The sequence below is a fragment of the Rhinolophus hipposideros genome, assembly GCF_964194185.1.
Source record: "Rhinolophus hipposideros genome assembly, chromosome: 5".
NCBI classification, from domain to species: domain Eukaryota; kingdom Metazoa; phylum Chordata; class Mammalia; order Chiroptera; family Rhinolophidae; genus Rhinolophus; species Rhinolophus hipposideros.
Window position 1 is genome coordinate 30,390,524 of NC_138051.1, and position 17,327 is coordinate 30,407,850.

The 17,327-nt window shown below is 45.7% G+C and overlaps 3 protein-coding genes across 3 annotated transcripts; 1 reads left to right on the forward strand and 2 right to left on the reverse strand.

The window, feature by feature from the left end:
* Positions 1 to 3,175: 3,175 nt before the first annotated feature.
* On the reverse strand, positions 3,176 to 5,678 carry SLC39A2 (solute carrier family 39 member 2). The gene is made up of 4 exons (XM_081049839.1): positions 5,124 to 5,678; positions 4,813 to 4,943; positions 4,527 to 4,577; positions 3,176 to 4,094 (listed from the first exon to the last, which is right to left on the reverse strand). Exons 1-4 carry the CDS (start codon positions 5,551 to 5,553, stop codon positions 3,462 to 3,464), a joined length of 1,245 nt encoding a protein of 414 aa, XP_080905965.1. The 5' UTR covers positions 5,554 to 5,678; the 3' UTR covers positions 3,176 to 3,461.
* A 779-nt stretch (positions 5,679 to 6,457) lies between these two features.
* Positions 6,458 to 12,226, reverse strand: METTL17 (methyltransferase like 17). Its single transcript, XM_081049838.1, has 14 exons — positions 12,068 to 12,226; positions 11,767 to 11,920; positions 11,544 to 11,678; positions 10,588 to 10,669; positions 10,254 to 10,335; positions 9,865 to 9,938; positions 9,315 to 9,409; positions 8,874 to 8,944; positions 8,576 to 8,683; positions 8,247 to 8,315; positions 7,528 to 7,578; positions 7,185 to 7,277; positions 6,778 to 6,962; positions 6,458 to 6,704 (listed from the first exon to the last, which is right to left on the reverse strand). The coding sequence occupies exons 1-14, from the start codon at positions 12,218 to 12,220 to the stop codon at positions 6,599 to 6,601; spliced, it is 1,458 nt and encodes a 485-aa protein (XP_080905964.1). The 5' UTR covers positions 12,221 to 12,226; the 3' UTR covers positions 6,458 to 6,598.
* Positions 12,227 to 13,318: 1,092 nt separating this feature from the next.
* Positions 13,319 to 15,098, forward strand: LOC308497549 (glomulin-like; the record flags this gene model as incomplete). The annotated part of the gene is given in 4 exon segments (XM_081048319.1): positions 13,319 to 13,812; positions 13,814 to 14,288; positions 14,292 to 14,521; positions 14,714 to 15,098. Coding segments are annotated over 4 exon segments (1,584 nt in total).
* Positions 15,099 to 17,327: the final 2,229 nt, after the last annotated feature.

Below are 17,327 nucleotides of genomic sequence, written 5' to 3' on the forward strand. Positions count from 1 at the left end.
CTTTATTCCAGCTTTTGATATAATATGGTTCAAACTAAAGATGGTCCTGTCCTGGTTGGTAAGGATCTTGGGAAAGAGAAAGGAAATGGTCATGGGGAGGAAAGAAAGCATTGGTGGCTAAAAGCAGAGGTGGCTAAAGGAGAATCTAAGGGCTCCTGGTTTGGGAGGAGGCAAAAAGGATGACTCATCTGCGCTTGAAATCTCCTGACCTCTGCTCGTTTACCTCAACTGCTGATAGCATCAGTGACCCAGAAATAAATGAAGAGTCCCGATGTCTAATATACCTCTCAAGTCTCTTCTCCATAGTCATACATATCCTGTGTACCAGAAATAGCTCTCTAACCTCCATATAATTGTATCCCTTCCTATTTGCTCTTCCAAAGTCTGACCTGTACTTACTGAGGCAGGTCTACCTGCAGTGCACCAACACACATTTTTGTCCTTTGGCTTCTGTTTGGGTGTGGCCAACGAGAAACATGGCAGTAGATCCAAGAGTAGGAGGATGAAGGCATTCCTCTGGCTTCCTCCTTGTGGAGCCCCTGCAGGCTGGTTGTAGCCCACCACCAAATGGCACAGCTTTCAGTGCATGGCTCTCTCGAGTTTCCAGTAACTGCTCCTTCTCTTCAGCCCAGGTAATGTCACTGCTCTTACCCAGCTGCAGGGTGTTAGCTGCCTCGTCGTAACCCTGCCCACACCTTCTGTATGCTCCCTTTGTTAAACTTGTTCAATGATTCAATGTGCTCTCTGCCTTCTCCAGACACCCTAACAGCTGGGCTTCAAACCAATGGTCAGAAAATTAAGTTCGCGAACTCATCCTAGAAAAAGTGCTACATACCTCATTGCTGACTATCACTATGGTCACCTTCTAAGTACTCCCCTTGGGAAGCTATGCACCAATGCCAGTACCTAGTCCACCCTTCAAAGTAATTTTGGAACTCTTTTTCTGGAATGGCCACCTGAGCTGTCATCGTATTACCCTTGATGTCCTGAATGTCATCAAAATGTCTTCTTTTCAATATTTCCTTTATCTTCGGGTAAACAAAGACGTCATTGGGGACCAGATCAGGTGAGTAGGGAGGGTGTTCCAATACAGTTATTTGTTTATTGGCTATAAACTCCCTCATAGACAGTGCCGTGAGAGCTGGTGCATTGTCGTGATGCAAGAGCCATGAATCGTTGGCGAAAAGTTCAGGTTGTCTAACTTTTTTTTTTAACAGGACTTTATTGGGGAACAGTGTGTACTTCTAGGACTTTGTTGTCCTTTCAGTCTTAGTTGTGGAGGGCACAGCTCAGCTCCAGGTCCAGTTGCCATTGCTAGTTGCAGGGGGCGCTGCCCACCATCCCTTGCGGGAGTCGAACTGGCAACCTTGTGGTTGAGAAGACGGGCTCCAACCAACTGAGCCATCTAGGAGCTCAGCGGCAGCTCAGCTCAAGGTGCGTGTTCAATCTTAGTTGCAGGGGGTGCTGCCCACCATCCCTTGTGGGACTCAAGGAATTGAACTGGCAACCTTGTGGTTGAGAGCCCACTGGCCCATGTGGGAATCGAACTGGCAGCCTTCAGAGTTAGGAGCACGGAGCTCCAACCGCCTGAGCCACTAGGCTGGGCCCAGGTTGTCTAACTTTTTCATGCAGCCTTTTCAGCACTTCCAAATAGTAAACTTGATTAACTGTCCAGTTGGTACAAATTCATATTGAATAATCTCTCTGATATCAAAAAAGGTTAGCAACATCGTCACAACAAGTTTGTGAACTTATTTGTCAGACCACATATAAGATGGGATGTACAGGAAAGGGAAAGGTGGAGAAGGTAAAGGTCAGAAGAGAATCTGTATATTGAGCTTTCCTTAGTCACAGAAACATGGGTTTAAAGCCCAGCTAGCTATATGCTCAAGTTACTTGTTTCCTGCCTGCGTTTCCCTGGACCTACGATGGGGATGGTATCTTCCTGACGGGCTTGGGGAGGTGGGATAATGCACATGGAAGCAACAGCACAGTGCCCGACCCATAGCGGTGCTGTGTGGAAACTATTATTATTGTAACACAGGCCCTATTCTCAGGGTGCTGCGTGTGAGTGCGCTGAATACTGAAGGGAAGCAGGATAAGATGGTGCTTCAGGAAAATTATTTCCTGAGTCAGACATTTTTATTTAGTTTCGCCTTTAGCTTGGCTTCTTACTGATCCCTGGGTGTATAAGCTGGGCTTGTGAGAAGGTTTGCATATCTTAATTTGTGGGGAGGGGAATGGGATGGACAGAGACAGAAATGAAATGAGACGAGAATGAAACTCAGGAGACCTTGTCCATGTTAAGGCCAGTTGGGCTTCTACACTGACAATATCCAAAGGGGCAAAGTGGTGAGGGTGCCTGAGCTCACAGCGCACACCTTCTCTTTCCCTGTTTCTCCACCAAGTCTGAGATATTCCTCCACCTCTTGGGTCAGGGGGTGGGCAGCAGTCGTCCTGCTCCTCCTCAATTCCAGATAATCGGTTTCTCTATTGGTGCTGTTTTTAAGAGAAGCAACATTGTAGGGATTACTCAACTAAAAGACAAATGGTCCAGTGGGGTGGGGCACGGGGCATAGTGGCAGGTAGTATAGGCAGAAGGAAAGCCACCACATGGCTTTTTTTAATCACCCTCAGCATTCATCTGGCTGGCGCCTTTCTCCTGCTCCAAACACACTGCTTCTTAATCCCTCAGCACAAAGAAGCTGGAAGGAAACAGAGGCTCAAAGAGCAATCATGCCCTCGAGGCCACACAGGGCTCAGTGTGAAAAATAGGAACCAGTTGGAAATAGGCTCCATCTCGCCTGATCTCCAGAGTCTGTCATGCTGGGGACAGCTGACAACAGGTACTGAGAGTGGGGTGGGATTGGTTAGTGTAGGGAACAATCTAGATCCCCATGGTTTCTGTTCTTAAACCTCTTCTCTAAATGCTGGGAACTCTGGCTCAATATTTCAACACCTGTGAGTAAGGTTGGAATTTCAGCAATGCTCCCATATCTGGGGGGCATGGCTGCAATTGGCTAGGGCTAGGGGCTAGCATGGGGCAATCGGCTAGCATGGCTAGGGGCTCTGAATCCAAAAGAAAAGATTGTGTCTAACACTTACCCTTCCCACTCCCCACTCTACCTGGCAGCTCTTCTGCAACCCGGAGAGATGAAGCACAGCATGCTGAAGGGAAGGGTAAAATGGACATTTTATTATACAAGATAGCAAAAATGGGACAAGAGTCAAATCTAGAGTGATGGTCTTTAAATCAGTTCGCCAATGTATAGGCACTCAACCTAAAATAAACATCCTTTTCTCCGTCCTGGGTGAGCAATGGGATCTCACGTAGGAAAAGCTGGGGACCAGTTCACGGGGATGATGCCTAGTGAATTGCACTTAGTCTCCGGAGAGAAATGTCTGAGGGCCGAAGCCATTTGGGAGATCATTAGAGAGAGGTCCATCAGAAGTCAGAAATCTCAGGCCCACAATGCAATAAGGGCCATGAAGGCAAAACCAGCGGCCACACAGCCCCACTTGGCCAGAGGGGCCTCAGGGCCAACTAGCTCCCGGGGCAGAATTTCTAGGAAGGTGACATACAGGAAGGTACCAGCTGCCACACCCTCTAACACAGCCTGGGCTAAGCCTCGCCCCCCTTCGGAGTCTCCTGCAGCCACAGCCAGCCCTATGGCTACACCCAGGGGGGACATGAGAGCGAATGACAGAATGGAGAACGCGGCCCATCGTGTTCCAGTGCCTGCCTGCACCAGCCGCAGTCCTACACCAAACACCACGAGCCCCTTGTGAGCCAGGACAGCAACACAGAGCTGCACGGTAGCCACTACTGTCGTCTGCAGCCCCACAGCTAGACCTTCAAACACTGAGTGAAAGGAAAGTGAGAGCAGAAGGATGAGCGCGCGGAAGGGACTGCGTGAGGGTGAGGGGAGAGATCCATGGCTGTGGAGTCCAAGGACATGAGCCCCACCGCACTCCTCCTCCTGCACTTTTGATCCTCCAGCAGCTCCAGGACAGCACTGCAATGCCAGCGACTCCAAAAGGAAGACCAAGAAGAATCCCAGGGAGATGATGAGCTCTCCGTAGGGATAGTTCGTCTGGGAACAGAGAGAGGGGCTGTGAGATGGGAAAGGATGGAAGAAGAGCAGTGGATGGACATGGGATGGCAGACTGAAGAGAACGGGAAACATGGGACTAGAACGTAAAAAGCGTTGGGGAGCGAAGCCCAGAGGAGATATGGACATGCAACAAGATACCAGAGGACCCAGGCACACAGTATCAGTAGGGTTAGAAGTACGGAAAAATGATGTGAAGCAAGTCAGAGGGTGCAAAGAATGAGAGCAAAGCAGGAGCTCTGTCTGGGGTGTCATATACCCAGAAGGATCTGGTCAACTCCTTTCCCCAGGGTCTGAGCTGAGGAGCAGAGGGATTCCTGGAATTTCTCACATCCTCCCCTCAGAAGGGTCGGGGTATGACAGAAATCTCCAGTTTTCCTCGCCCTCCAGTAGGGGCTGGTGGGAGATACTCACCTGATCTGAACTAGCATCACCAGAAAAATTTCCCTCACTCTCTGTCCTGTTCTAGGGAGAAAAAACCAGAAATTAGATCAGGTATGGAGCAGCTCGCTTCCTGTCCTGTCCCTTCAGCTCCACTGATTTCCTTAAAGCCCAAGCTGAGCTGTTGTCATCATTCCACACGACACAAGCTGTCATCTTCCCTGTCATTGCACCCTGGTCCTTGGCTCCATCACTTCCCCCTTCTTCTCTTGCTTCTGTTCATCATTCTGGTCTCCCAAGCCTACGACTCACTGCTCACCTGCATCATGAACTTCTGGATCTCGAATTCAATTCCCTCCAGGGCTTCAGCGGTCATGTGCATGAACCCTGCTCCCAGGAAAACACCAGCAGAAACGCAGCCCAGGAGGCTGAGGACCCGGCGGTGACGACCTGATGAGAAGCAGGAGTTACAATCCAGTTGATGAGGAGATGGACAGAGGCGACTAAAGAGCAACAGGCAGCACCCAACATCCCAAGCCTGGGGATGGCGAGAATCAGAGCAAGGAGTCAGAATAGCAGAATAGGGAAGTCAGACTTAGGTTATGGGGCAAGGATGAGAGAGGGCTATACCTGTGGCTCCCTCAATCTGGAACCATTTGAAGCAGATGGGAATGAGGCCACAGACCAGGGTGAGAGCCAGCAGAGCAAACAGGCAGCCAATTTTTACTCCTAGTATTGGTTCCATCCTTGGGGTACAGGATAAGCAGAGGCCTCCGAGTGACAAATGGAGTTCCAAGCTTTGGAGCAGGAGTGGTGCCTTAGGTGGTCCGAGCTGCAGTGTCCACTCCCGAGATTCTGGAGACTGTTGTGATCCTCTCTGTTCTGGGCTGCCTCTGCTTATGCAGCCTTGCATAGCTGACTGGGGCCCTGCCCAGCTTCCCGCCCTCTCCCTACAGGGAGGCCCCTCCCCTGGCTCACGCCTCCTGAACTTGGAAACCAGAAAGTCCAGACTCCCTGTCAGGCACAGCCCTGTGCTGTGTCTTCTCTCCTTCAGTTCCATGACTAATCCAAGGGCTGTGGATTTAGTTCATGCCTGGGGCTGGTCTAATCCAGTCTATGGTAGCTACTTCCCAGCTGTTTTGCGTTGGGGACAACCTGGTCCTGCATCACTCAGGACATTTGATCTAAGCCTTCCACTCCAACCCAAGTCTTAGATTGCTATGCTGACACCTGAACCGTACCCTTTCAGAGGGGATTTGGGGCCACCTGGGGGTAAGTAGGAGGTGGGGCTGAGAGGTGGCACTGCCACCACTCTGAGAACTACATGAGGGGACTCCTCTTTCCTGTAACCCCGGAAAAATAGCTCCAGGTATGGAAATGTCTAGTGGGGCGTTGAAGTTTCCAGTATTACAACATTGATATTGTTACAACTTCTGACTGTGCCTGTTTCCTGAATGTATTGTGTTAGGACTGAGTTTTAATACAAAGAAAGTTGCTCTAGCTGTGAAACAGCAAGGCTTGGGGAAAACTGAGAAATGAACCAAGTACATGGAAGGCCTCTGCCTGGGCAAACACGTGGAGATGAAGATGCAGTCCTGATCGGGTCCCCTCTGGAGGGAAATGTATGAAACAAACTCTGGCGGAGCTGATGAACCCTGAGAAAGACGAAAGGGAAGGACAGAGGGAGAAAAAACCCGAGGCTCGGCAGCTGCTGGTCCCCTATTCAGGTGGCTTACCAGCCCTGAGACCTGCTGAGCCAGTTCTCAGAATGCTGGGCCGGCTTTCCTCACTCCTGCAGTTACTTCCCTGGGAAGTCCTGGTCTCTGGGAGAAGCTGTAGTATTCTTATTCTTACAGGAGTGGGTGAGCTTGAGAGCTGGGTGGGAAGACAGGCACTGGAAATCTGAGGATTCACTTCGTTGCAGGGCAGACCCCCATACCTTTTAAGAATCACAAGATCCATTTCCATTCTTAGAAAACTTTTAATTGTTATTATTAACACGTCAAACAAACAGATATGTAGGGTACCAGCACTCCCATCCTGGATACCAGGTAGCGCTAGCTTTGGCAGGCATGATAGAAGAAAACTCGGGGTACACATCCTTGTCAGCTCTCAGGGGGATCTTCAGCAGCGGCCGGGGGAAGCGCAGACGGTGTGCTCACAGGTAAAAGATCTCCCCAGGAGCTGACACGGGCACAGCGATACAAATCCCTACGGAAGGAAAGGTCAGTGTGGGCTGCAGGTTCCTGCTACCTCCCACTAACTCTGGTCACAGTCTCTATACCTGCCGTATCGGCGGGCTGTGATCACAACATGCTGCCTGTGCCCATCTGGACAGCACAGGTGACAATGCACATGGCGTGGCCGTTTAAGGACAGGCTGAGTGATCCGGGGCCAGCGATTAGCCTCCTCTGGAGACCCTCGGGCAAGGATCACCATCGAGAACTTTTCCTCCTTTGGCTGCTTGTTCTAAAATAAGGACAGAGAGACTGCTTGGAGGAAAAAGATACGGGGAAAAAATTTTTTTGACCCTCATTCCTGCAGCACTTTCATATTTTATGTCACGCACATTCAGGCCCTAAAATCTCCAGGCTATTCTCTGAATTTTCCAACTCCTCCCACCTCCGATTCTTTCTCATCCTTCGTTCCCAGTCTATTTTCTCCTTGCTACAATGCTCCCAGGGTACATACCCAGCTGAAGGGGATGGGATGGTAAGCCTGGGAAAAGCTACACGCGAGGGGCTCGGAGGCTGTCAACTGGGGACATGGAAGTTCATGAGGACACTGTAAACACACATAAAAGACATGCGGTGAGACAAAAGAACCATATAGCATAAAACTGAAAAACTAGGAGTTAAATCGTCAGGAAGGGATAAGAGAGCATAGGAACGGGGGTAGGGAGAGCAGTGGAACCACTAAGAAACCCGATAGGGACACAAATCAGTGGAGGGTGGCTTAGCTTTGCCCTCTCACTTGTCCTGCCACAGCTGAGCTCAAATCTTTGCGTGCTGGGAAAGGTGGAACTAATACTCACTGGGGCAAAGACAAAACCTGGTCGAGGGTCCAGAGGTGACTTCTCCTTTCCCTGAAATAAAAAAAAAAATTAAGCTGAGCTGGAGGGGTCTACTCTTATAAGTCAATCTGCGCACTCAGTCAGTTGAGGACTCCTTTAAATTCAATTCTGGTAATTATTAACTATGTTCTTTGAGTTAAGCTGGCTGCTTCTCTAATACTCCAAACAAAGAACTTTCTCTTTGCAGCAGGAGAAAGGCAGGAACTTGGCACATAGGATGGTGCTCTCCTTGTCAGCAACCGCCACTCTCAAACAAATCCCACTCCAGGACAATTAAATTTATGACCATACACTGGCTCATATAGTCCCAAAGAGATAAGGTTCTTGGCTCAGCAATGTCCTAGATCAGGGGTTGGCAAACTTTGTTTTAAAGGTCCAGAGAATAGGCAAAATCTGTTTCTGCCCCAACTATTCATCTCTACCGTTTGTAGTGTGAAAGCACCCATACACAAGAGACACTCAAATAAGCCTGGCTCATACGGAAACAGGTGACAGGCTGGATTTGATCCACAGGCCCTCATTTGCCAACCATTACCCTATAGCATAATGACTTCATAGGCCTACTAACCTGAGTCACCCTTACCATTGTATGACAGAGTCTCTTCAGTTTTCAAAAGAGTACCAGTAATTGGTGACAGATGATAGGTGCAAAGGAGGGGGGAGAAGGGAAAGAACCTCACCTTAAGGACGAGGTCCCTGGCTTCCATGAGCAGGCAGTGCCCAGCTTTTGTTCCATTCTCCACCAGTATCTGTTCACAAAAGGGGAAACTGAGCAAATGCCCTGAACTACATGAAAACATAAATGTAGCTCTGTAAGAACATTCACAGATGGAATAGTGGTCCTAAACGAAATGGTATTGCATACAAGATGGGGATGGAGACCGTAAAAGAGGGACAAAGGATTCTGGGCAGGAGAAAAGAACGAAGACAAGCTCCAATGGATGGAAGGAAAGGCATGGAAACCATGAAACTGCCTTAAAACTTGAAGGGAAAAGGGATTTCAGCTCACCAGAAAATTACTTGTCTTGCGCCACAGGGTTTGAACGACCTCAGCTCGCTCAGCCTTGCTGGGCAGTTCACTCAGGGAAAAGGCGGAGACCACCACATTGAACTGTCCCTGAGGAGCAAGACAGGGACACCACAGACTCGACATCTCCCCTGCCAAGAGCACGACAGTCTAGCTCCCTAGATTTCTTCTGCGGCCTTTTCTCTTCTGACACTCACTGCTGGGTTGCAAAGCCGAGGCCACACTTTTCCATCTGCCAAATTCCACACTTAGCTGGCACACTCTACACATTGCCACTTGCCTTGGGTGATACAGGTAGAAACTGTCTGAAAAAGACACTTGGAACATAAGGTTCTCCAGATTCTGAACCACCTGTGGAGGAAAGGAGAAGTGTGACAACTATGAGTGTATAGGTATAAACTGAGGGGATATCCTGAAGAGAAACATGGCGCCGACAATAAAGGAAAATGCTAGGCGAGAGTGAGATGCAATGGGGTAAACAAACATTAAAAAGGACAGGAAGAATATTAGGTCACCTGTCCTGTTAATCTTACCCAACCCATCCATAGTCCAGCAAAGGCCTCCACCACCCTCTGCTTGACCATAATATTGGAAGGAGACTACACTCATCTTTATCTTTTAGCCCACTCCTTTACTCCTGAATATAACATTCTTTCTAGTATTACTTTGCTTTCTTAAGTCCTTCAACTTTGGAAAGTCCTTCCTTGTATCTTGTCCTCACCTTTCAGTAGCTTTTCTGCCAGATCCAACATGGCAGCCGAACTGTCCACACACATATATTCACGAATGCTCTGGCCCCAAATACTATGAGCAGCCCTAAGATGGCAAAATATAAATCAGCCGTTCTCATGACAAAAAGTCATTCTTACAAGAAATCCCTCTATCACCAACCCCACCCTGGGGAAACAAAGCGTTATGTTAAAATAGTTGGAAAAACTAACAATGTTATTTTTTTATTTCATTTACAACTCCTTAAAGAAAAAAAAAAAAGGCAGACTCAAAAACTACTTGTAGACAAAAATTTTGATGATATACAAAACTTATGCCCTAAATTCCTTTCCTTTTTTATCTTTCTAAACATGGTCCTTTTTCACCTGACATTTAAGTTTTGGCCTTAATCCATAAACTTTCTCATGCCTTGCCTAACCTGAGGGAAGAAACATTTTAGTTCCCAACTTTCCTATTCTTGATTCCCCAGTCTCTTGATGTTGGAGTGGTGTAAGCAGGGCTCTCTAGAACTAGAATACATAAAGAGAGAGAAAGATACTCACCAGGTGACAGACCCAGTACCCGATCCAAAGTCCATCAAGGTTTGTGGTTGGAACTCTGGAATTTGAGTCTGGATCTGAAGAAATATACAACACCCCACAGTAGGGTAAACAGACACTTATTTAGGGCCGTGGTAAATATGATTAGGAGACCAGGACAGAAGGGACGTGAATGTCTTTTGAAATTCAATTTAAATACTTTATAGAATAGGAAGCTCCTAAAACAGTGACTCTAAACTTTTCTTGGGTTACAAAATCCACAAAATCTAGAGGATAAAGAGAGCCCCTTAAAAAAATGCACATGCAATGTCCCAAGAATCCTTCCCCAGAAGACTACTTTATACAGGAACTGATGGTAAAAGGGTTCAGGTTGGAAGCTGAGGGGCTTTCACCTCATGGAATGCCCTGGAGACTGCTGCAAAGCCACCATCCAGTCTTGCTGCCATATACACCAGGCTCAGTCCCTCATTGTAGCTGCCAGAAAAATCAGAGTCATGTCCACTGGGAATAATCTCTATTCCATGCTGCTTCTAGATTTTTAGGAAATGAAATCTCTGGAAAAGGTTCTTCCACGTTATCACTTTCACACTACAACACAGGAAAATCCTGGGGAGCCTTACAAACCAGGTAGCCTTTTCAAATAGAAAATTGTGTAATTGTACTTCTCCAATTCTCTTTGAAAAGTCAAACTTTTCTTTCCTCTGCAACCCTTCTAGTCCTTCTTACCTCAGTTTTTGCCAATGGTAGGTAGTTTTACGCAGCGCACGCAGCACTGCTCCACGAAATTTCTCCTCTGTCTGAGATGAGTCTGGGGTGAGAACAAGCACTGGAAGTGAGGACCTAGGATGAATAGGGCTCAGATCCAATATGTGAATTTATTGCCTGCCCATTCCACCCCAGGGAAAAGCCTCAAAGCTTAAGGAAGCCAAACCTGATGAGAATACCAATGACCTCCACCACTACCACTGGAGTGTATCAGACAGCAATTTGCCTCTAACAGCAGATTATTCAGCTCAACTCACCCCATCCTACGGGTTTTGTTCTATACTAAAGGGAAGTGTGGTTAAGATTTAGAAAATAGGATAAGGACAGCATTTTGTGCATTTCCTCACTTGCCCAAAACTTAAGATTGTGCATCTCTAATGTTCCTATAGGGAGGAAAGGGACTTTAAGTCTCATGATAGTGTTCAGTTCAGTACTATTCTATCTACTGAGTGCCTACTACGAGCCAGGTACGGTGGGTAATACAGGGACTACAAGATGAATAACAGGCCAGGTCTGTAATACGAAGGAGCTCACAATCATGAAAATAATAACTTGACAAATTATACTTATTCTCCTGTCCCTCAAGAGGGGTTTGGTAGTGGACAGGGAGCCATACAGGGGCTTTATTTCAGTTGAATAAAAACTGAGTCCTAATCCAGTGGATTCGTTAGAAAAAAACCCAAAGATCTAGATTTCAACAGGATATTAAAGCACTCACTGACCTTCACTAAAGCCGGGAGGGCAATATTTGAAATAATCTATCTCCTCTTAGTCAGGCATCATTGTAATAACTACTCTGCCCAGAAAGTCAAATAAGAAACTGCAGTATCTATTTGAGAGACTAAAATTATTTCTGGCTCTTCATTTCCCATTGTTATTTCAATGTGACCTACTTTTTAGTTATTCTTAAACCCTACCTAGGTTTTCCAGGATTTTTTTCTCAAGATGTACAGCCCGCCTTTGCAATTCCTCTGGCTCTACGGGTACATGCCGGCTCCAGAGATAATTGGTCAGTGCTTGCACCTGCTTCTCCACATTGGGTATTGAATTCTCTATGGGCCAAAGATGAAAAGCGGCGTCAGTTGCATGAAGGCCCAGGCTCCGCCTGCTCTCGAGCCTCCTTTTCCTACCGTTACTCACCGAGCAACAGTAACTGCGCGGTGTCAGCCAGTGCTTGAGGTAGCCGCACCCGCGGCAGCTGCCGGATGCCGGGGTGCCGGCGATGGGGCTTCTTCCCCAGAAAATCGGACTTGTTATCCACCTGGGATATGCCGGGCACAAGGGCAGCGAGAGCCTGCAAGCCGGGAAAGAAAAGCCGATTGCCGGGCAGGAAGAGAAGGTTGCGGGCGCTCGCTAAGGGAGGGGCTGCCGGGAGCGCTCCTCGGAGCGGACCTGGTTCAGAGATCCAGTCTCTCCCAAAGCAGGGACAGTAGGCACTCACCCGGGTCTGGGGAGCTACACCAAGACCACGACGCCATGTGCCTAATGTGAAAAGACACCTCGGGCCGCTCCTGGTCGCCATGGCGCCGGAGGCGAACCGGAAACGGAAATGTAGATGTCTGTGACCCTCAGTCTCACTCGCCCAGGCGGACATCCTCCCCGGAATGACGGCATGGGCAGTATCAGCCAATGAGGAGAGCGAATGCATGCTAGTGGCCAATAAACAATCGATATGTAAATCACCTTGAAGCGTAAGAGTGCGTAGGTGGGAGTTGGACGTCGGTGCTAAAGGAACCCGCCGGAAGCGAGGTGGCCTCAAGGCTTCTTTGGGACTGGTCTCCGCATCCGAAATTCAGGGGCGCGAGGTGGCCGGGGGTGGCGGCGTGCCCTACCCTGGGTCTTCAGGAACGCACTATAGACTGGCAGGCTATTTTCTGGATGTGTTAACTGCCTGCGTTCCCTTGATTTTCTTTCTTTCTGGAGAACTCTGAAGTCGTGGGTTCTTTTCCCCGTGTGAAAAGGGGGAAAATGCAGTAACGGAAAGATGAGATAAAATCCAGATTTAGGCGACGGAAAAGAACGGAAATTAATAGATTTAATGCTTTTTATATTTTAGTTTCTCTTCATATTAAACCGATCTTCTTAGATAAATAGCTAACACACTTTCAAGTAATATCAGTCCCCTCATTTAGTTCCGTCGTTTCGCCTCATTTAGTCCCCACAGTCTTCTGAGATAGATTGTTCTTAACTCCATTTTGCAGCTGAAGAAAGCTGAGTCTTCAAATGGTTAAATACCACGCCCAAGATCACAAAGCTTCTATGAAAACTAGACTCAAACCTAGGCAGTCTAAGTCAGCTTCACTTTTAAACATATGCCCTACCACATATTGTTGGCATTTTGAATGCAAGTTAGCAAATTAATATGCTAAATGTTATGAAGTGTTAAATTAACGTAGCATTAGAATGAACTCACTTGATTCCTATAGCAAACACGTTAGTCAGCTATGGTGTATTTTAATCTGGTGACTGGATGGGTAAACAAACCTATGGCCTTTGCTGTAACTGCAGGAGTCCAAGTATGTTAAGTATGGGATAAAATATGGGTAACTAGAGCGCGGGGCGGGCCGACCGGAGTGGGGCGGGGCTCGGAGAGCAGCCTACGCGGACAGAAGAGGAGGTGGAGGAGGACGCTAAAAGGGGCAAGAGTCCTGGCGGTACATTTCAGTCTCAAAGCCAGGAAAAATAAGGAGGAATGGCTGTGGAGGAACTTCAATCCGTAATAAAGAGATGTCAAATCCTAGAAGAGCAAGACTTCAAAGAAGAAGATTTTGGTCTATTTCAGTTAGCAGGACACATAGATGAAGGGCACATAGACCAGCTATTAGAAATTATTCAGAATGAAAAGAATAAGGTCATCATCAAGAATATGGGCTGGAATCTTGTTGGTCCTGTTGTTCGATGCCTTTTATGGAATAATATGGGAGATGATGAAAGAAAATATTTCCTGATGCTTGATTTATTGACAACGTTATGTAATCCAAAGGAATTATTGTTGGGTTTGCTTGAACTGATCGAAGAGCCCTCTGGAAAACAGATATCCCAAATTATTCTTTTACTTCAGCCATTACAAACAGTGATACAGAAACTTCATAGCAACAAGGCATATTCAGTTGGATTAGCATTGTCTACCATTTGGAGTCAGCTATCTCTCCTTCCTGTTCCATATTCAAAAGAACAGATACAAACATAACTACGGCCTTTGTCAGTGTTGCAAGGCCTTAATAGAGTTCATTAAGCCTTTTGTGGAAGAACTCATTGGTGACAAAGAGAACTCACTGGAAAATGAAAAGTTAAAGGATGAATTACTTAAATTTTGTTCCAAAAACTTGAAATGCCCTTTGCTGACAGCACAATTCCTTGAGCAGTCTGAAGAAGCTGGAAATGATCCTTTAAGGTGTTTTGCATTTGAAATAATAGGTATTTTATCAGCAATTGTACGCCCTTTCCCCAAAATGATTTTTAATCATGGAAGGAAAAAGAGGACTTGGGATTATCTTGAATTTGAGGAAGAAGAAGACAAACAATTAGCAGACTCTATGGCTTCTCTGGCATATCTAGTATTTGTACAGGGCATCAGTATTGATCAGCTTCCAATGGTCTTAAGCCCATCGTACCTTTTGCAATTTAATGTGGGGCATATTGAAGTCTTTTTGCAAAGAACATAAGAGTCTGTTTTCTCCAAAGGATTGGATCTGTTGGAAAATGGTTTATTGAGAATAGAAGATAACAGTCTACTTCACCACTACTTAGAAATCAAGAGTTTTCTTACCGTACCTCGGGACTTAGTCAAAATAATGACACTTTGCCCGGTTGAGACATTGAGGAAACAGAGTTTAGCTATGCTTCAGCTGTATATTAACAAGTTGCATTGTCAAGGCAAATATACGTTATTTAGGTGCTTATTGAATACAAGTAACTACTCAGGTGTGGAGGCCTTTATTATTCATAATATCAAACATCAAATTGACATATCATTAAAGAGAACATATAACAAGTGGTTTACAGGACCACAACTGATTTCCCTTCTAGATTTGGTACTCTTTCTCCCAGAGGGTGCTGAAACAGATCTACTGCAAAATTCAGATAGGATAGTGGCTTCATTAAATTTATTGAGGTATTTGGTTATCAAAGATAATGAAAATGACAATCAAATTGGATTATGGACAGAACTTGGAAAGATTGAGAATAATTTCTTAAAGCCACTCCATACAGGACTTAATATGTCAAAAGCATATTATGAAGCAGAAATTAAAAATAGCCAAGAAAATGGCCAAGAAGTCCAGAAGTCTAAAGATCTTTGTTCTATAACTGTAGGTGAAGAAGACCTTCCTAATATGCCTCCTGAAATGCAGCTTAAGGTCCTGCATTCAGCTCTTTTCACATTTGATTTGATTGAAAGTGTTCTGGCTCTGGTAGAAGAACTCATTGAAATGAAAAGATCTACCTCTGAAGAAAATACTGGGATAAAGTGAAAGCTCCGTCTTAAATAAAAAAAACTAGTAAAATACTGTAAAAAAAAAAAATGGGTAACTATATCACTTGCAGAGTTAAATGTCTGGTTTGTGTTTAGGTTATTAAGCTTGATTCTAAAAAAGGAGGCCTTTGCTGTATAATCCAAATGCTCTGGAAGGAGACTTGAGGGTTGCTTAGGACAGCTGTTGTAAATTCCCCATTCATTGCTCTCCCTTTCAAGTTCACCCTCTTCTTTCTCCCCCCACCCTGCCCCACTTTGATTCACACTGCCACACAGCCTCATCTCTGTGACACATTGCTTTTACTTTAAGTTACTGCCTCAAGTACAGTCATCCCACAGTATCTACCGGGAATTGATTCCAGGACTCTGTGTATCATGCAGGAGACCCTGCTTGCTGCGCCATGTGTCCTGCAGGGCGGTCTGCGGGGGTCTCTGCTCCCGCTCCCCACATAAGAACTCAGGATGTGGCTAGGCCAAAAAGGAACACCCACGGAGCCATAGGTAGGGGAGTCATACCACTATATTCTCTCTGGAGTCTGGGCGAGACACACTCAGTAGCAGCCACCAGATCCACAGTCTACCATTCACTACCCTGCCTGCCAACCAACCAGCCAATCAACGCAGCCTCGCAGTTACATCAGTAGCCAATTGGCTAACCAGTTACAGCTGATGGCCAACCAATCACAGTTGATGGTCATTCACTACCCGAGCCATCACCTCCCCACACGAGGCCGAGAGCCTGGAAACTGCTCTCTGGGACTCTGTCCCCACACCGTGGATAGCAAAATCCATGCTCAAATCCCTTATATAAAAATGGTATAGTATTTGCACATAACCTAGGCACATTCTCCCTTATACTTTAAATTATCTCTAGATTACTCATAATAGCTCATACAATGTAAATATTTACTATACCGTATTGTTTAGGGATTAAATTTCTGTGTTTTTTTTTTGTTGTTTTTTAAAATATTTTTGATTCCTGGTTTGTTGAATCCACAGATATGGAACCCAGGGATATGGAGGACTGCTAGTATTAGCAAAATAAAATATTCCTGTCATTGCAGGTTAGCTGGAACATAAGATTGGCTATGTTGTTTTTTTGTCATAGGGAGGTAGCAGAACATAGGGTTGAGATACTTGGCATCTGGAATCCAGCAGTCTGGATTTGAGTTCTAGAGCAGCAAGATAATAGTTGCTACCTCACAGGGTTGTTGGAGTGAGGACTTAATGAGACAGTGTTTGGCCCAAAGTAAACATTCAATGTTTATGATATTATCATACGTATTATCACATGTATTTTGGGAACTTGAAGGAACATAATCATATTTTAATTTTTATTATGAATTCATGTCTTATTTCCAAGACAGACTTGAAACTGGGGCTACTTGAGGCCAAGTAAGACTGAGCACTGGTGACTAAGAAGTAAGGAGCAGGAGGACTTGGTGGTGCCTCTAAATATCCCTCCTGGTGTTTTTTTTTGTTGTTGTTGTTATTTTTAATCTAATTGCCAACATAGATGAAAAATATGGCTTCCTTCATTCTGACACTGGTCTAATTGAAATTGTTCCCTTCCTTCAGTGATACATCTCAAAAGCTGACTTAGACCTAAATTTATGTCTTTGTTCTTAATCCAAACTATTGTTCATAAAAACAAAACAAAGCAAAACTTCCATAACTCTCTCCTCATGAATCGAGGATGTCCATAAGACATCTAAAACAGTGAACATGATTCTTTGTACATTGAAAGCACTTAATAAATATTTGTTGATGATGTTGATTAAGTGACCACTCTTTGTTTCCATGCTGGGAAAAGCCTAGGATGGACTAGGTTGAGGATCCAAGTCTAGTTATTTGACCAGATCACAATCCCCTACAGCACAGATGAACGCATTTCATACCTCATCCATGAATTCTGCATATCAACACTGGTCATACTTTGACCTGGGTAATATTTCCAATTATTGGCTTTGCATTAAAACAAAACAAAACAAACAAACAAACAAAAAAACAGCACAGATGTCAATGGGGAGAAACTTGACAGTATTAAAGAGAAATACCCAATCTCCAAGTTAAGCAAAGGAAAATAAAAAAGATTCTCTAAGGAAGGTTTGGATAATTTGGTTAGAGATGGATAATGATCAACTGGTCTTCTCCACTGGGTTTATGAAAAAGGGAAGTAGCTAATAATTAGATATAGAGAAACCCTTAACAATGAAGGTGTGAGGCA